The sequence below is a fragment of the Notolepis coatsorum genome (assembly GCF_963971535.1).
Source record: "Notolepis coatsorum genome assembly, chromosome: 6".
NCBI classification, from domain to species: Eukaryota; Metazoa; Chordata; class Actinopteri; order Aulopiformes; family Paralepididae; genus Notolepis; species Notolepis coatsorum.
This window is the reverse complement of record NC_140170.1, coordinates 155,554,905-155,573,432: the sequence shown is the minus strand read 5'-3', so window position 1 is coordinate 155,573,432 and position 18,528 is coordinate 155,554,905. Positions and strand designations below refer to the sequence as shown.

Sequence of the window (18,528 nt, the reverse complement as noted above, 5' to 3'; positions counted from 1 at the left end):
GACCAACGGCCAATGGATTTCACAATAACTGTACGTGTTGAAACAAGTTGAGCTGGTTACGGCCCTTGAATCATCCTCATGGGTGAATGCAATCCTTCATCACACCGACGTGATGCTGTTTCCACTAAACTGAGGCTACAAACTTGTCGAACAGCAATCTGTGCCAGGAGTGAACCAATGAATATTTACCATACCGATGACATCACGAGTCAAAGGTCTCTTTGTGTTAAAATGTAATTATGTGAGTCAACCCCACTGATTTATAAGAGAGAAAAAGTTGTGATAATAGTTTATTGTGATAATACCTCGGCACCAAGCGTGGACTTTGATCCTCCTGGGTGTCAGTTGGTCACACCGACATGGGAGAGGTGTATAATTACAGAGTTCAGAGCATAAAGTTACATTTAGGGGAGTGTTTTGAGACTGGAGAGAGAGAGAAAGAAAGAGGGGGAGAGAGAGAGAGAGGAGAGGAAATGAGGGAGGGAAGGGACTGACCCACGCACGCAAGGACCCAGGAAGATTACTGCCATGTTCATTAACCTACTATGTAGCTCAAGGAAGTTTGGGCTGGGCTGCACTGAGGCCAGACATGTTTTCTACAAACCTGGATTCTGGCAATTACAACATTTGACTCTCCACACAGTAAGTAGAATTGATTAATTGATAATGTATGTAATGTAATTTTAACATTGTTGTAGGTGAAACAAGGTATATAAATATGGCAAGACTAGGCACAAATAATGATTAAGTACCTAGTAACTAATGAGGAACCTATGTAAACCAAGCATAGGAATAAAAAGGATTCCATGGATAGTCAACCTTTAGAATCAGAGGTAAGCAGGTAGAGAATGTGGATTTGAGAGTGAAATGGTTCGGAAAGATTTGGTGTTACCATAAATATGATCCCATATGGCTAACAGAACATTATGTTGCCTAACCCAATTTCCGAAGGGCCTATCTATCAAAGCCAGGTATTTGATCTCATCCAGATAACATGACTAATGAGTTATTCATATGAGAAAATGTTAACTGGAGAAAACACGTCTGAAGCAGCAGCAGTTACAGAAGGATTACATCAGGGGCACAAATAATGTACACAAGTAAAACTGTAATAAAGTGTGGGTGTTAAAGCTCCAGTGGGCAACTTCAGATAAATGTACCTGCCCAGCAGAAATACAGCAAGCTCTGCATCACCTTTCAACCCAATGCAAGTGCAACAAAAGGCACCAATAGCTTTAAGCTGAAATTAAAAATACATATTTCCCAGCCTATTCCCTGTACCTGGTTCAACTAAGTCGATCAAAAGTCCCATTATCCAGATTCAATTAACCCGATGTTTGAATCCAGGCTTTCCCTGTTCCTTGAACGCTGATTGAGTCTCGTTAATTCGAACCAGACTTGATACTCAGGATAATTGCGCGCTGCCGCCTCACCTGAAAAGACAGCAGGTGTCGATCGCAGAAATCCTTCTAACGGAATTGATTGATTGATTGATTGATTGATTGAAAACTTTATCAACAGATTGCAGAATGGGTACAATACAGTACGGCTCAATAGCCTCGCAAACAAGTTAAATGCATATCTATAGGCTAATTTTAAGTCCCTCATTACCCCCAATCAATCAGATTATATTTCTTTAAATGTGCCTGCTGGCAGTAGGCTTAATGGAATGAATAATCAAATGAGATCTTGCTAGCGAAAATAATTAGTTCAACTCTTTCAGAATAAGTAGATACAAACAAGCCCAAAGAGTATCTAATTGATACGAAATAATAGATACTTATGAGGATATCTGTACTGTATGCGCTCGGCTTAGGTATCATGTACTTTATATATAAATACATGGTTCCCAAAGTTTTCAAGGCGCTACCCCCGAAATAACGTGTCAGAGAGGCTTGGAGGGAGGCTATACAGTTTCACTATTAACCAGGTTTTAATCTGTTTCGGACATCATCCATACATGCATTGAATTGATTAACCTTTGGTTTATACCAGTGACACCTCCTGTTCATCATCAGATAACAGTGCTTGAACAGATAAATGCATTTTCTCAAATGAATTCATCAAAACGTCAAAGGCTCATTCAATTTCTCAAATCCGTCAAACAGCGCATCTCATCACACATTTTAATCCCAGTTACAATATCACAATAAGGTGTGAGTGACAGTGATACATTTCAACAATCCACATATTCAGATTCGTCGTAATTAATATCCACAGTCCACGCATAAAGACGCTTCAATTTATGCTTGAATGAAACACAATCCGGGCGCTCCGTTAAGCAAATACATCAACAGCGAAGAATATGAAACTAATCAGAGCCAAACGTTTCATTCATTAAAAATATCCCCGCGGGATTCACATTTGCAATGCTCCGTTATTAAAATAATCACATTGTGTGTCGCGACGCGCGAGCGCCGTATCCGTATAACTATGGCGTTAGGGATGCTCGATATTGGCTTTTTTACCGATACCGATATTGTCCAACTCTTAATTTCCGATACCAATATCAACCGATACCGATATATGCAGGGTCCCCCCCCCCCCAAAAAACGGAATAATTTCAGGTAATTAACATTACATATCTCTTGTTGTGGAATTAACACAACATTATGCATACTTTTGACAATAAATAAAATCAGAATTTGTTCTTACTTGCTTGCCTGGGTAAATAAAGGTTATAGAAATGTAAAAGAATTAATACAAAATTTGAAAACCGATACCGATATTTTCCGATATCACATTTTAATGCCGATATTGGCCGATAATATCGGTAGGCCGATAATATCGGACATCCCTATATGACGTGCATTATTTAGGACAAAGTAAATCTATAGGCTGAATATGATTTATTATCAGCATTTTAGGTATATTATTTTACATTTCAAAAGCCCCCTCTAGAAAAACGAAGCACAAAAACATAATTCAGAATGAATCTAGACTGTGAGAAATATGTCAGGAAGGGAGCTGGCATTTCTTTGCGAGGGCGTGGCCATGCAGGTTATCGAGATAACTGAACTTAACCCTGCGCTGGAGCAGGTTCAAACTACCAAAAAATACCATATTTGGATAAGTTTGACCATTTCTCAAAATCTGAAAATCATTATTTAATAAAACACAGAAAAGGATCACCAAGTTACTCTGGATAAAAAAAACTTTACAGACAACATTGAGACAAAGCTTCCTGACACATCTCCATCCAAACTCTTGGAAGACCTCATTGAAATCTCATCTGATACCACCTGGAGAGCTAGTTTCAGAGTGTGGTGCTGAGTATCTCATGATGCAGCAGTTAAGGTGTTGATACCATTCAGCACCACATATCTGTGTGAAGCTGGCTTTTCATCCATGACAGCTCTGAAAACAAAATTTAGGGCCAAGTTGAGCCTTGATGATGACATGCGTGTTGCCTTGTCAAAGATCTCCCCACGTATTGACCGTATTATTAGCCAGCAGCAGACCTCGCATTGAGCTAGAAATGTCCACTGAGTGAAAGAGTGCTTATTTTCTGTATTTATTTATATTTTTTGAGAAATGGTAACTTGGTGATCCTTTTCTGTATTTAAAAAAAATACATGATTTTCTGTTTTTGAGAAATGGTCAAACTTATCCAAATATGCTATTTTTATGGAGAACAGTGCAGCTGCAACAGATGATAGTGATAATTTTCTGTAATTTTATTTAAAGAAATATGCTATTTGATTTACTACTACAAGCAGTGTAATGTCATTTCGACCTGAAACACCTGTTAATAATGCATTATATAGCCTGCATATACACACAAATGTGTTTCCCGGTTTAACTACTACTTGACCTTACTCCTAAAACCCACCTCACCCCTGCCCACTTTGACTACCTAGGATGGCTTAGAGTAGACGACAGAGTACAGCAACTTGCAATGGGCCTGGTCTACAAGATACACTACACCACACAGGTACCCATGTACATGTCAAAATACTTCCCAAAGGTCAGTGAATACCACGCCCACAACACCAGACAGAGGGAGTTCAACAAATCATGTGCAACCCAGATTCGGCACAAACAAGGGACTAAACACATTTAGCAATTATGCCACAACAATGTGGAACGCCCTACCCACAGCCGTAAAAAGATGTGAATCCCTACCCACATTCAAAACCGCTCTCAAAGAGCACCTACGGGAGGCTGCAATTCGAAACTGGCCACCGTAAAGGTCCAACCCCCCCCAAATAGACAGTCTCCTCCCCACCGTATGTATATATTTTCTCCCCACCGTATGTATATTTTTTCTCCCACCCACCCACCCCCTCCTAATGTACAGTCTCCTCCCCATCATATGTATATAATCTCTGTTAGGATCTATGGGTAACAGTACTGTATATTTGCATATCGGATATGTCACAAATGTAACAGTACTAAATACCTGTATGTCATGTATGTCCCTATGCCATAAATGTCATGTATGTTGTGTATGTCATAAATGTCACTATGAATTGAAAATGGGGGACCCTGATGTAAACAAGACAAACGTCTTTCTCTGGTCTGCATCCCCTTAACAATTGTGTGTATTGAGCCGTACTGTATTGTACCCATTCTGCAATCTGTTAAATAAAGTTTTCATTCCTTCATTCACCTATCTTGCTAATATGTCTGTACTACTATGCACTCACATTACATTTACATTTAGTCATTTAGCTGACGCTTTTATCCAAAGCGACTTACAAGTTCTGTACAACATGTCATCAGGAAGGGCACAACTCAGCTGAGTAACAATGTACATCAAAGTGTTGAGTGCTACAGTGTAGGTTAGTTTATTAGGACAAGTGCATGACAGTAAGGTTAGTTAGGGTTAGATATATATATATTTTTTGATAATGGTTGAAGAAGTGCATCTTTAGTTGACGGTGAAAGATTGGACTGGTTTCGGCTGTCCTAACTGGGGTGGGTAGTTCATTCCACCATTGTGGGGCAAGGACTGAGAAAAGGCAGGTTCTCCTTGATGACCCTCCCGGAGCTCGGATAGGAGTGGGTCTGAGACGGCCAGAAGATGCAGAGCGTATTGGTCTTGAGGGTGTGTAGTTAGAGACCATTGACCGGAGGTAGGCAGGAGCGGTTCCCTTTGCCGCACGGTATGCCAGGTCGAGGGCCTTGAAGTGGATTTGTGCAGCAGTTTGTCAAATTGTTATTTATGGTCCTGTTTTGTATTGCTTGTCTGTCTGAGACCAAGGATCACAATGGAAATAAGTCTTGACTTTTTTGTGTAACATCCTTGCCGTTTTTCTGGAATCTTGTATCTTTAAAAATGTCTAATAAAATAAAATCTAAATCAAGCAATGGGGAGCCAGTGCAGGTCCCTAAGAAGTGGGGCGACATGGGCCGACTTCGGTAGGTTTGAGATCAGGCGGGCCGCTGCGTTCTGAATGAGTTAAAGAGGCTTGGTGGCAGTGTAACACTCAAGCTTGAGATTATTTGATGAACAATGCCACTGATCCTTAGCTGCCAGAGATGTACCCCTCCTGGTGACATGCTGTTCACAATCTGTAAGTCGCTTTGGATAAAAGCGTCAGCTAAATCACTAAATTGTAAATTGATCCAATCAATTGATCCTTGATTCATCTCTGTCTGCTGAAGTAAAATGGCGTCCCTCGGGCGGTTGCTTAGATCCTTCCTGCTGACGCTTCTCTGCGCGCCTTCGTTCGCTCTGGAGGTCGTCAGATACCGCGGTCAAGGAGTCACATGTTCGCAGGTTAGAGACGACTCCAATTGTGCGTTCGGTCGCTCCCCGTCAACTCGTAAAGTCGGAAGTTTCAGAGTTTACCACCAGGAAGTTACAAACTAACCAAGTGGTAAATGCCAGTGGTAAACTAACAGAGTGGTAAATGCGGGAGCATGTCTATGTTCCCCGGGTCCTATGTTCCCCGGTAGCGATAGATAGTCAGACCACCAGCCCTGATTCCAAACTCTAACCTTAACCAACTTCGAAAGAGTCGCCAAGCTTAACCAGTTCGAAACAAGGCGGACATTAATAATTAATAAAATAATTAAAATTTATAAAATGTTCAATCAATCAACCAATCAATCAATCAATCGGGGAACATAGGACCCGGGGAACATAGGGATGACCCCGTAAATGCCAGTGGTAAACTAACCGAGTGGTAAATGCCAGTGGTAAGGTTCAATGATACCCAGTTGTCACGTTTCACTGACCCTTCACCTTTTGTGGTGCAAACATACTTTATTGTGAACATGGAATATCATGAGACACCATCATAAATATGACATTGACATGCTGGGATTCCTAAAAATCACTCAAACCAACTGCATAAAGAAAGAAAGGTTGAATAATCTGTCTGAATCTGTTGCCTTGTACCTGATTGGTCCTGATTTTTTACGACCTAATTAGCACACTCAAACCCTATCACTTGGTATTTACCATTTGGTCACATGATACATTTCCGACATGATGAGTTGACCCGTGGAGCCCATCACCACATTGACGCATGTGTTCGCCCACTCAAGCGTGAATTCCCTGCACCACACATTGGTTGTGTTGACTGATCACACATTTAATTTCCTTTGTCGTGCTGTAAACTCCCTCTGATGCCATACTGTTAATTTCCGTCTCACACCCTGGACCCCTCGTCCAAATATTTGATGGTAAAAGGACAAAAGGTATTGCTTATACATTGTGTAAACAATTGTCACAAGGGTTAGGGTAGTAATTTTACTCAGTGTGTGCATATTGACCACACAGTATGGGCCTCGATAAAACTCATTACGTCTGATTGAGTACCATGTACCATACCAGGGTGTTGCAGAGCCAAGGCTAAGAGAATAGAGAATAGAAAAATTATTAAACATTACACCATATGTTATCTATTTATTCTTAAACATTTGCACTACCTCTTCTACCTAATTTTTGCATTTTGTTTTAGCATTTTGTACATCGTTTTTTATATTGTATATTTTTCGTATAGTGTTTGGTCTTTACTCCACTGTATGAAGCACAATCTCAGGAGGGTCGTACAGAACCAAGCATTTCACTATAATGTACATGTAGGCCTACCTGTGACAAATTAAACAAAACTTGAAACTAGAAATGTGGTGATAAACATCAAAACTGCATTTTATTTTTAACTTCATTCGTGTTTCTCTCTGCAGGGTCTTTCTGAATGCACAGTGAAGGGTGAGTTTACCCTTATTCCCTTGTCCATTATATATCATACTGGCTTTCGCGTCTCGCTCCAGCCTTATTGGGATATATCATCTTTCGTGCACATATTGTGCGCGTGTTGAAAACTTTCACGTGCACCCGCATCTGCTCGTGGCCATAAAACACAGGGTGTGGTCACACTCATACCCTTCTCATCTGTTTTCACGCGTGACTTCTTGCTCATAGGCACCTGTCAGCAGTGGACATGTTTGTTGTTTAGTTAAGAATTAAAGCACATCGGATTACCGCTGGAATTCCCCAGCCCCCCGGGTGTTCCTCAGCACGACCGGGATATCGGCTCGACGCTGGACTGTCTTCACAGTTCTGTGACAGTGGTCGGGTGAACTTCACACGATGGTCAGCAGTCGAGCTGAGTCGTGCTAAGGTAGGGTTGGTGACGGCATCCTCTAGTATTACTGTCACTGCCGCCCGCTGTCTCTTGAGACGAACGGGCAGTGTGTCTGCAGCGCGGGGGGGCTGTGTACTGCGCACAATGTGTAACATTGTTGAGTGTTTTCCCAGTATCATGGCGCGCGCCACTAATGCTAAATGCTGTTGCTTTCGGGGCTCCACTCCAGTGCGGGGGAACGCTGAGGCTGTGCTCAGGGTTTCTCCACTCAACCATTACATCGCAGACGGTGTCTACACTGTAAGAAATAAAGCTGCAAGGAAACGGTAGATGTCTGGCATCAATGGTTGCCATATGCTTACTGTCAAATTACTGTAAGATCAAATACATTTACAGATTACAACCTTTATTGATGGTTCATATTTTGATAAAAGGTAATTTACTGTATTTTTATGGCATTTACACTTAAAGTATAAAAAGTCAGAAGTAATCTGTAAAATAATACAGTGAATTTCCTGTGTTAAATTATTTTTTTTACAGTGTAACGTTAAGGGTTTAGCCGAGGCTTATCTACCTTTTACACAGGTAGACGGGCTGGTGGCAGGGCTTAGGACCGGTGTGCCACGTTTAGGGAAGCAGTTGGTGTCGGTCCTCTGCCCAGACATGGTAGAGTGGCACCCCGCCCGGAAGCCGACGCCAAGGGGCGAGTCGGCCCGGCAGGTGGCTGAATGGGCTGATGAAGCTTGTATCGCCGCAGTACAGAATTTAGCGGCAACTGATAACATTGCTCAGTTGGCTGCTTTTTAAATTGTTTCACTCACGTTGAGGTCTCTCTGGGATAAGCCGACGTCTTCCCCTCTCACATAAAGAGCGGAATTGACGCAGTTTATTCCCAGGCTCGTTATGTAGAAACCCATGTCTGTGTCTTTCGGGACCAGCTCCCTACTGGTCGTCCCAGACAGTGGGGAGAGACGTTGTGGGGCTTTTTCTTGTTAGAAACTCGCCGTCACCGTTCTCTGGTTTTTCACAAGCATACACGCTGTTCATAAGTCAGCGTTTGGTCTTACGAGACCGGTATCAGCGCTGGCCCAGGGTGTTTTTCAATGATTGAATCCACCTTCGGGACCGGCGCGCCCTGGTTTGTCCAACAACATAAAAACTGCGTTTTTTATGTGGTCGGCCGGGAAGGAGGTTTTTATCTCTACCGAGCGCCAGTGCAATATAGGTTAGACTCAAAGACTCGCGTGCATCTCCGGCGGGAAATGCCGGGGTAGATCAAACATTGGCGGGGGGTTTCACGCCCGTTGGGTGGGCCACCGGGAGCTGTGCGTTCGCGGGCTGACCGTCTTGGTGACGCCCCATGTGATGTTTTGATCGACACGTGTACCTAACCCGGAGAGGGGCGGCGACGTGACAAGGGCGCGGGACTCGTCCTGGTCACGCCGGACCGGATCAGTTTAACCCGTTGCTCGCCGGGTCGCAGATACATTCTGATTTCCCCGAAGGGTCCTGGGCCCTCATTTATCAAAAATGCGTAGAAAGGGTTCTATTTTCGGTCCTACGCACGGAATTTAGAATGTCTCTACGCACAGAAAAATCGGGATTTATCAACCATGCGTACACAGGTCATACGCACACTCTGTGTTGATAAATAGCAATTGTTCTTACCGTCTATGCTCGTGCATGATTATCCATATATGGTAATGAAACACCCCCATGGGATGTGAAAAAAATTGACTAAGCCGAGCGAACTCTGAGAAACTTCACTGAGAGCGAGATTGATCACGGAGGTCTAACCAACTAATTTAACGCACTGTCGAACCAAGAAGACACAACGCGTGTTACGGGAGAAATACGCAACAGGCTGACGGACTTGTACACGGTGATGTTGGATATCAACGACTCCCTAAAGACCATTGTTGCCTGGGCAGCGCAAAATACTAATAAAGACCGTTAACCTGTTTGGCGTTGGTGTCATAATAACAATGCTGGAATATGAATGCCTTTTTTCGTTTAGTTCTTTTAAAGTTCAATTGGCTACCTGGTATAATATGATTTGTAGAGGCATACAATCTATTTTGATGTTGGTATTAGGTAGCCTATATAAATTATATATAATAGCATAGCCTACATCATGGAACAGTAACTTGCGCATATATAACGCATGGCACAGACACAGAGCCCTGCGAAGCCTGCATACAGTAAACGAACTTGATCGTTAATCTAACTGTTGTCCTTGTATCTTTAGCAAATTGCACGCTCCACGGTGACTCTTGTGCGCGAGTGTGCCCGGTTGTAGATGCGCTCCTGTTGGGGTTGATCAGAGGAGTCATCAGCCCCGATGACAGTAGATAGCCCCGATCCCCTGCATTTAAGTGATATTTTAATTACAGATACCCCAGTAATAACATTACAATTGAATGCGTTCCTCCCGGCCACCGGCAATGACTTATCAGCCAAATGCAACGATAAATAAGACCTATTCCAAATGCTATTTATAGGGTTTGACAATAATTACACTAATGTCGCTATACATTGGAGGTGGTTGGGTGGGTGGGGTGGGAGGGTTAAGTAGGAGGGGTGGGTGGGGGACACTGTACAACTGTACAAGCAAAACTGTACATTGGAATATTGACAAAACCATACATTACTTGGTAATTTACTGTACATTGGAGGGGGTTGGGTTAGGACATTTACAGGGGCCAGTTTCGAATTGCAGTCTCCCTCCCGTAGGTGTTCTTTGAGAGTGGTTTTGAAAGTGGGTAGTGATTCACATTCCTTTACAGCTTTGGGTAGGGCGTTCCACATTGATGTGTCATAATTGCGAAACGTGTTTAGTCCCTTGTTTGAGCCAAATCTGGGTTTAACATGATTTGTGGAGCTCCCTCTGGTGTTGTGATCGTGGTATTCACTGGGAAGTATTTTGACATGTACATGGGTACCATGGTCGTGTAGTGTATCTTGTAGACCAGGCCCATTGCAAGTTGCTGTACTCTGTCGTCTACTCTAAGCCACCCTAGGTTGTCAAAGGGAGCAGGGGTGAGGTGGGTTCTAGGAGTCAGGTCAAGCAGTAGTCTGACCAGTTTGTTTTGAGATGTTTGTAATTTTGTTTTTAGCGCCTGTCACATTGGTGGTGAGTGTGACCACACCCTGTGTTTTATGGAAACATGGGAGCAGGCGTGGCCACGGGCAGATGCGGGTGCATCTGAAATTTTTCAACACGCACACAATATGTGCATGAAAGATGATATATCCCAATAAGGCTGGAGCGAGACGCTCAGCCAGCATTCATATAACTAGGGTTATAGGATAACCTTTGTTTCTACCTCCTCTCTCTTTCTCTGTTATTTCACAGAGAGTGTTTCACTGTGTTTACAGTGTTTACCTCCCTTTCCTGTATGTGATTTAAAGGAACACGCCAACATTATGGGAAATGTGCTTACCGTCTTCTCCAGGGTCAGACAAGAAGATAGATACCAATTTCCTCTCCCTGTGTTCAATAGAAAGCGATCCGGCTGCAAGCTAGCCTAGCTGTTGGCCAAACACACCTTTCCCAGAGTTTTAAGCTGGGCTAGCTGGTCCGCATCCACTCCCATTTGTTTGTGCTAAGCTAGGCTAGCTTGCATCCTGAAGACTTTCAGAATCACAATCAGAAAGGTCTTTATTGCCAAGTAGTTTACACATACAAGGAATTTGATTTTGTCGTTTTTGGCTATGACATTAACGGACAGACAATTACGGTAGAATAAAAAAAAAATAGAAGCACAATAGAATAGAATTAGGGATGTCCGATATTATCGGCCTACCGATATTATTGGCCGATATTGGCATTAAAATGTGATATCGGAAAATATCGGTATCGGTTTAAAAAAATATAATAAAAGAAATTATTTTTTTATTTTTTACACTTCTATAACCTTTATTTACCCAGGCAAGCAAGTAAGAACAAATTCTGATTTTATTTATTGTCAAAAGTATGCATAATGTTATGTTAATTCCACAACAAGACATATGTAATGTTAATTACCTGAAATTATTCAGTTTCTTTGGGGGGGGAACCCTGCATATATCGGTATCGGTTGATATCGGTATCGGAAATTAAGAGTTGGACAATATCGGTATATCGGTATCGGTAAAAAAGCCAATATCGAGCATCCCTAAATAGAATATAATTATAGAATAAAATAGGCCAGGGCTGTACATTGTACACAATGTGGTCAAGTTTAATACACTAATTGGAATAAAAATAACAATACAGTGGGATGGAATATTCAGCAGGGCTGTGCAATTGAGCAGTAATGCAACAGTGAAGTATGAACAAGTATGAAGAGTTTTGATTGTACAGTATATACAAATATAGTCCAGTAAGGGTGTGTTAATGTAACACAATGGGGGGTGTCAGTGGGGGTGCTGAGTTGTTGTCTACTGAACGCACAGGAAATTGGTATCTATCTTCTTGTCTGACTCTGGAGGAGACGGTAAGTGCATTTCCCATAATGTCGGCTTGTTCCTTTAAAACATGTGTGCATGCACCACACCTCCCTCCCGTTCCAGACACCAGCACATTCCGGATGGAAGAAATGAGGAACACCGTGGCTGTGGAGGTCAGGGATGTGAAGGCGCAGGCCGCTCTGTGCTGTCGGGACGGGGCCCAGTGCTCTCTCTGTCTGCTGATAGACACACAACTCTACATTCAACCCAGCGAAGACGAGAGGGAGGAGGAAGATGAGGGAAGCTCCGGGGCTGAGGAAGAGGAAGATGCAGAGAGGAGCCGGGGTCAGTCAGGTGTGACGTGAATCTACACATGCTGGTTGTTCTTGAGTTTTAAACTGAAAGGGGGAGAGAGAGATAAGATAAGGGAAATTCGGGGGTCATAGCAGCATGGGGTTGGGGGGGGACAGGTATGGGCGGGGTAATAGAAAAACTATAATAATATACATATAATATAGAAATATGAGATAATAAACAATAAAATAAAATGTAATCTGAATATATATACTACCCTAACTGGCATGATATACGTTATAGTCTGTGTAGGTTTTGGTGGTTAAGAGCCAGACACACTTAGTGGTCAGACATTCCTAATAGTTCTAGCATAGCAGTCCATGCCTACACAGTTGTAGAGCCTGGTGGTCGCTGGCAGGGGTGTAGCTCCAGATTCTGGGCCCCATGAAAGAATGTATTTGTAGGCCCCCAGTGAATGCGAGCGCGTGTAAGCGCGCGAGCGGAATTCTTTTTGGCCATTTTCTTATTGATGAAAATGCATAATATGGTTTTTACCTATACATTCGGAATGGATCAGCAGTTCAGCACCTGCACTGTTGGTGGGTGAGCCTAGTAAAGGATGTCGCATTGCGTTCATCTTCAATGAATGGACCAATGCAATAGTCTACCAAAGCCCCCCCTCTCTCTCTATATATCTCACACGCACGCACGCACCCCCCCCCCAGTGCTGGGCCCTTGGAATCATCCTAAGCTACCCCCCCCCCCCCCCCAGTGCTGGGCCCTTGGAATCATCCTAAGCTACCCCCCCCCCCCCCCCCCCCCCCCCCAGCTACACCCCTGGTCGCTGGCATGAAGGACTGGCCAAGGCGGTTAGTGGAGGTTCGGGGGGGTATGAGTCTGTGACTGAACGTGCTTCTCATCTTGACTAGCTCATCGTAGAGGGGGTGGGAGGGGTTCTCCAGGATAGCGGCCAGCTTCCTTCTCATCCTCCTCTCTGCCACCACCTGTAGTTTGACCAGCTCAATTCCCACCACGGAGCTAGCCTTCCTCACCAGCTTGTTCAGGACACAATGAACCAAAAGCAAAGAAGTTATCAAGTATGATCGAGTGCTTTTAACAGTGGCCCCATTAACTTTACATGAGTTATCTGGTTAACAGAGGTGTGGACTCGAGTCACATGACTTGGACTAGAGTCGGACTTGAGTAACATAATTTGATTACTTCAGACTCGACAAAAAATAAATTAAATTAAATAAATTTGGTTTCAAAACCAAATTTTCAACAACACTAAACGACTAAACACTAAGAACCGCAAGGGTAAAAAATCGCGCTGAGCCGTGGATGCACTCCGAAATATTGGCCGCTATGAAAACCAGAGACAAAAAATGAGTTTCATAAAAGTCAGTCAAAGCTTACAAAAAGCACGAGCAGTGAACTCCAAGCCCACGTGACTGAACTCAAACTGGAAAGAAACGGACTAAGAAACGACGTGATCAAAACTGCAAAAAAAAGAATTTCATCAATGACAAAACTGAGGAAAACAAAAACAAACCATGTGAACTTTGGAAATTACTCAACAATCGACTAGGCTGCAGTAAAAAACTTAAAACCAGATTCTCAAACATAAACATAAAGACGGACAACACACTCATCACAGACAAGCTAGATGTAGCCAATTACTTAAAAAATTTCTTCACAAACATAGCCACAACACTGGTAAACAAACTACCCTCCCACTCAGGGCATTATGGGGTAGAACACATAGTAGCTTACTACAAAAACCTAGGGGTCCGCAAAGACGACTTCAAACTGGAAATGGTAACAACAGATGAGGTACTCAAAAAACTGAGCGCCCTCCAACCTAACAAGGCCACTGGCCATGACAACATCCCCTCCAAATTCCTCAGAGACTCAGCAGCCGCCATCACCCCAGTCATCACACACATAATAAACCTCTCCATAAAACAGGGGCACGTCCCCAAGGACTTCAAAATTGCGAGAGTGACCCCTCTGCAAAAAAAGGGCAGTAAATTAGACCCAGGCAACTACCGCCCTGTTTCTATTCTTACCTCCATCTCGAAAGTCATGGAAAAAATTGTCTACGAACAGGTTGCAAAGTACCTAGCGGAAAAAAATCTAATCTACGAATTCCAATCTGGCTTCAGAGCATCCCACTCCACTGACACATGCCTTCTCTATTTGAATGACCACATCAAACAAGAGGTGGACGCGAGCAAAATACTGCGGCATGGTCATGCTGGACCTACAAAAAGCCTTCGACACTGTCAATCAGTCCATTCTGATTGACAAGCTAAAAGCAATTGGTTTTGATAGTCTATCAGTGAGCTGGATGCAATCCTACCTTGAGGGGAGGGAACAGATGGTGGAGGTAAACGGTACCCTATCCCCCCCCTCATAGTGAGCTGTGGTCTTCCACAAGGAAGCATACTAGGATCGCTACTGTTCCTAATTTATGCAAATGCCATGTCATCAGCTTGTGACTGCAACTTGTTCTTGTTCGCAGACGACTTAGCCCTGCTGGTCTCTGACAAGAACAAGTTACAGGTTGAAAAAACCCTCAGCTCAGAACTAGGCAGAATCTGCATATGGCTCGCTGATAACAAACTATCATTACACATGGGCAAAACAGAGTCCGTTCTCTTCGATTCAAATAAAAACTCAGCAAGACCGACGGCTTCTCAGTTACAGTGGGTGACAATATTGTCACAAGGAAAGATGAAATTAGTATTACCTACCTGGATTCCATCCTAGAGGCTAATCTTTCCTGTGACAAAATGGCATCCTATGTAAGAAAAAAAGTCAACCAACGAACTCGATTCTTGTACCGGATCTCCTCTCTGGTAAACAAGAATACCCTGAAGACTCTGGCAGGAGCACTCATTCAAGGGTACTACGAATATGCTTGCACCTCATGGTACCAAAGCACCTCAAAGGCGCTAAAAACTAAATTACAAACATCTCAAAACAAACTGGTCAGACTACTGCTTGACCTTACTCATAGAACCCACCTCACCCCTGTCCACTTTGACAACCTAGGATGGCTTAGAGTAGACGACAGAGTACAGCAACTTGCAATGGGCCTGGTCTACAAGATACACTACATACACGACCAAGGTACCCATGTACATGTCCCCAAAGATCAGTGAATACCACGATCACAACACCAGAGGGAGCTCCACAAATCATGTTAAACCCAGATTCGGCTCAAACAAGGGACTAAACACGTTTCGCAATTATGCCACATCAATATGGAACGCCCTACCCAAAGCTGTAAAGGAATGTGAATCACTACCCACTTTCAAAACCACTCTCAAAGAACACCTACGGGAGACTGCAATTCGAAACTGGCCCGCCTGAATGCCTTCTACAACAGAACTGCGTTTCCACGTCTCTGATTGGCCAGGTCATTTCTGGTCATGTGACATGTACGCCCAATCGTGGGACCGCAAGTTTCTACACTGGTTAAGCTTAGGCGCTCGTTCGAAGTTGGTTAAGGTTAGAGTTTGTCTTAGAGCATGGCGATAGAACGCCTGCCCTGATTCCAACGGTTAAGCTTAGGCACTCTTTCGAAGTTGGTTAAGGTTAGAGTTTGTCTTAGAGCATGGCGATAGAACGCCAGGTAGTTTGCAGGCTGTTAGACCCGGAAATAGGCGCAGAACTTGCTCTCCCACGATTGGCGCACATGTCACATGACCTGGCCAATCAGAGCCCCTGTAAATGTCCTAACCCAACCCCCTCCAATGTACAGTAATTGACCAAGTATGGTTTTGTCAATATTCCAATGTACAGTTTTGCTTGTACAGTTGTACAGTGTTCCCCACCTACCCAACCCCCCACCTTTTTGTATCACAAACAGTACTGTATTTGCAAATCTGGTTAGGTTAGGTTAGGTTTACTTTATTTGTTCAAGTACAGTGTACATTAATAAAACATTTTACAAATGTAAATGCACCCAATTTTAGCCAAAAGGCTAATTTCCATTGGCAGTCCCCCTGCCAGAAGGTACAGGCTAAAATCCTGTGTAAAAAAAGGGTTAGCAATAAAAACAGAATAAAATCAAGATAAATAACATTAGAATGAAAACACAACAAAATCACATAGACATAGTAGGGATACAGGTCACAATACAGTCATGGACACAAGGACAGAGCACATCATGACATAAATGTATAGATGTAGCAGTACTGTCTATGTCATGTATGTCATATATGTCCTGATGAATTGAAAATGGGGGACCCTGATGTAAACAAGATGAAAGTCTTTCTCTGGTCTGCATCCCCTTAACAATTGTGTGTATTGAGCTGTACTGTATTGTACCCATTCTGCAATCTGTTAATAAAGTTTTCAATCAATCAATCAATCAATCAATCAATCAATCAAAGTGCTGCAGGTTGATATCCTGGAACAAGGCCCAATATAAATTCTAGACTTATCAGTTCTATATACTGTATAAAATTAATACAATACATTTGGTGCATTTATGGTAGATGACAAAAGCCCAGAGACATTTTTGTATAATATTACCCCCCCCCCCCCCCCCCAAAAAACTGCCAAACATAATTTTGACGAAATGATGAGCTACTGTAATGTCAGAATGAGTCGCATACAGTATTGTGTTGCTATTTCAAGCCATTCTCAACCCTGCTCTCTCTCTCTGTTGCCACAGCATCTGTGACTGTGTGTTATGCAGTAGCGAGAATGTTACCAGCATGTAAGAGAGCTGCGTTTACAGTCAACCCTGCTGTTCTCCCTCAGCCGAATGAGGCACAGGTACAGAACATGCCGTATTCACACTGATTTGTATGTATTTAAATCTTGTACAGCCAGTAGATTAGATGCATTTTAATTTCCAAAGCCCAAATGTAATACGTGATGTGTGTATGTGCATGTGTGTGTGTGTGTGTGTGTGTGTGTGTGTGTGTGTGCGCGTGCGTTTATGTGTGTGATCTCTACAGCTGTCCTTGGTGGTCTTTAGGCCATTCGGAGTTTCCTTTGGTAGTAGCTTGTCAGTGTTCGAGCAACGCACTGGGCAACGCCTTCATCGAGACATTGTTGTGCCTTCCATCGATACAGGTAGTGTGTTGATACACTAGAATCTTAACCACAAAGTACATACATAATAGCACGTCACCCTCGTTAACGGACACAACAGTTCATCAGTTCACTTTTAGTACTAACTTACAGCTCATTTTCTGTTTCTCTAAGACTATAACTAATATTTGGATCATATGGTGCTATTATTTTCTACCACACATCTGTTATCTTCTACCTTCTACCACACATCTGTTATTTTCTACCACACAGCTGTTATCTTCTACCACACATCTGTTATCTTCTATCACTCATCTGTTATCTTCTACCACACATCTGTTATCTTCTACCACACAGCTGTTATCTTCTACCACACGTCTGTTATCTTCTACAACACATCTGTTATCTTCTACCACACATCTGTTACCTTCTACCACACATCTGTTATCTTCTACCTTCTACCACACATGTTATCTTCTACCACACATCTGTTATCTTCTACCACATCTGTTATCTTCTATCACTCATCTGTTATCTTCTACCACACATCTGTTATCTTCTACCACACATCTGTTATCTTCTACCACACATCTGTTATCTTCTACCACACATCTGTTATCTTCTATCACTCATCTGTTACCTTCTACCACACATCTGTTATCTTCTACCACACATGTTATCTTCTACCACACATGTTATCTTCTACCACACATCTGTTATCTTCTACCTACCACACATGTTATCTTCTACCACACGTCTGTTATCTTCTACCACACATGTTATCTTCTACCACACATCTGTTATCTTCTATCACTCATCTGTTACCTTCTACCACACCTCTGTTATCTTCTACCACACATCTGTTATCTTCTACCACACCTCTGTTATCTTCTATCACTCATCTGTTATCTTCTACCACACATCTGCTATCTTCTACCACACATCTGTTATCTTCTACCACACATCTGTTATCTTCTATCACTCATCTGTTATCTTCTATCACTCATCTGTTACCTTCTACCACACATCTGCTATCTTCTACCACACATCTGTTATCTTCTATCACTCATCTGTTATCTTCTACCACACATCTGCTATCTTCTATCACTCATCTGTTATCTTCTACCACACATCTGTTATCTTCTACCACACATCTGTTATCTTCTATCACTCATCTGTTATCTTCTACCACACATCTGCTATCTTCTAC

At 42.7% G+C, this 18,528-nt stretch overlaps 1 protein-coding gene across 3 annotated transcripts in view; it reads left to right on the top strand.

The window, feature by feature from the left end:
• The first annotated feature begins 525 nt into the window (after nucleotides 1–525).
• il17rc (interleukin 17 receptor C) overlaps nucleotides 526–18,528 on the top strand; it is a 32,107-nt gene continuing 14,104 nt past the window's right edge. The window contains exons 1-6 of one of the 3 annotated variants that reach the window (XM_084316838.1): nucleotides 557–642; nucleotides 5,611–5,725; nucleotides 7,141–7,165; nucleotides 12,096–12,326; nucleotides 16,954–17,057; nucleotides 17,243–17,360. In XM_084316838.1, the coding sequence (XP_084172964.1) occupies nucleotides 5,615–5,725; nucleotides 7,141–7,165; nucleotides 12,096–12,326; nucleotides 16,954–17,057; nucleotides 17,243–17,360 (589 nt within the window). In that variant the 5' untranslated portion in view covers nucleotides 557–642; nucleotides 5,611–5,614. Of the gene's footprint in view, nucleotides 643–5,610; nucleotides 5,726–7,140; nucleotides 7,166–12,095; nucleotides 12,327–16,953; nucleotides 17,058–17,242; nucleotides 17,361–18,528 lie in introns of all 3 variants that reach the window. The other 2 variants (XM_084316839.1, XM_084316837.1) reach the window with 2 other exon arrangements.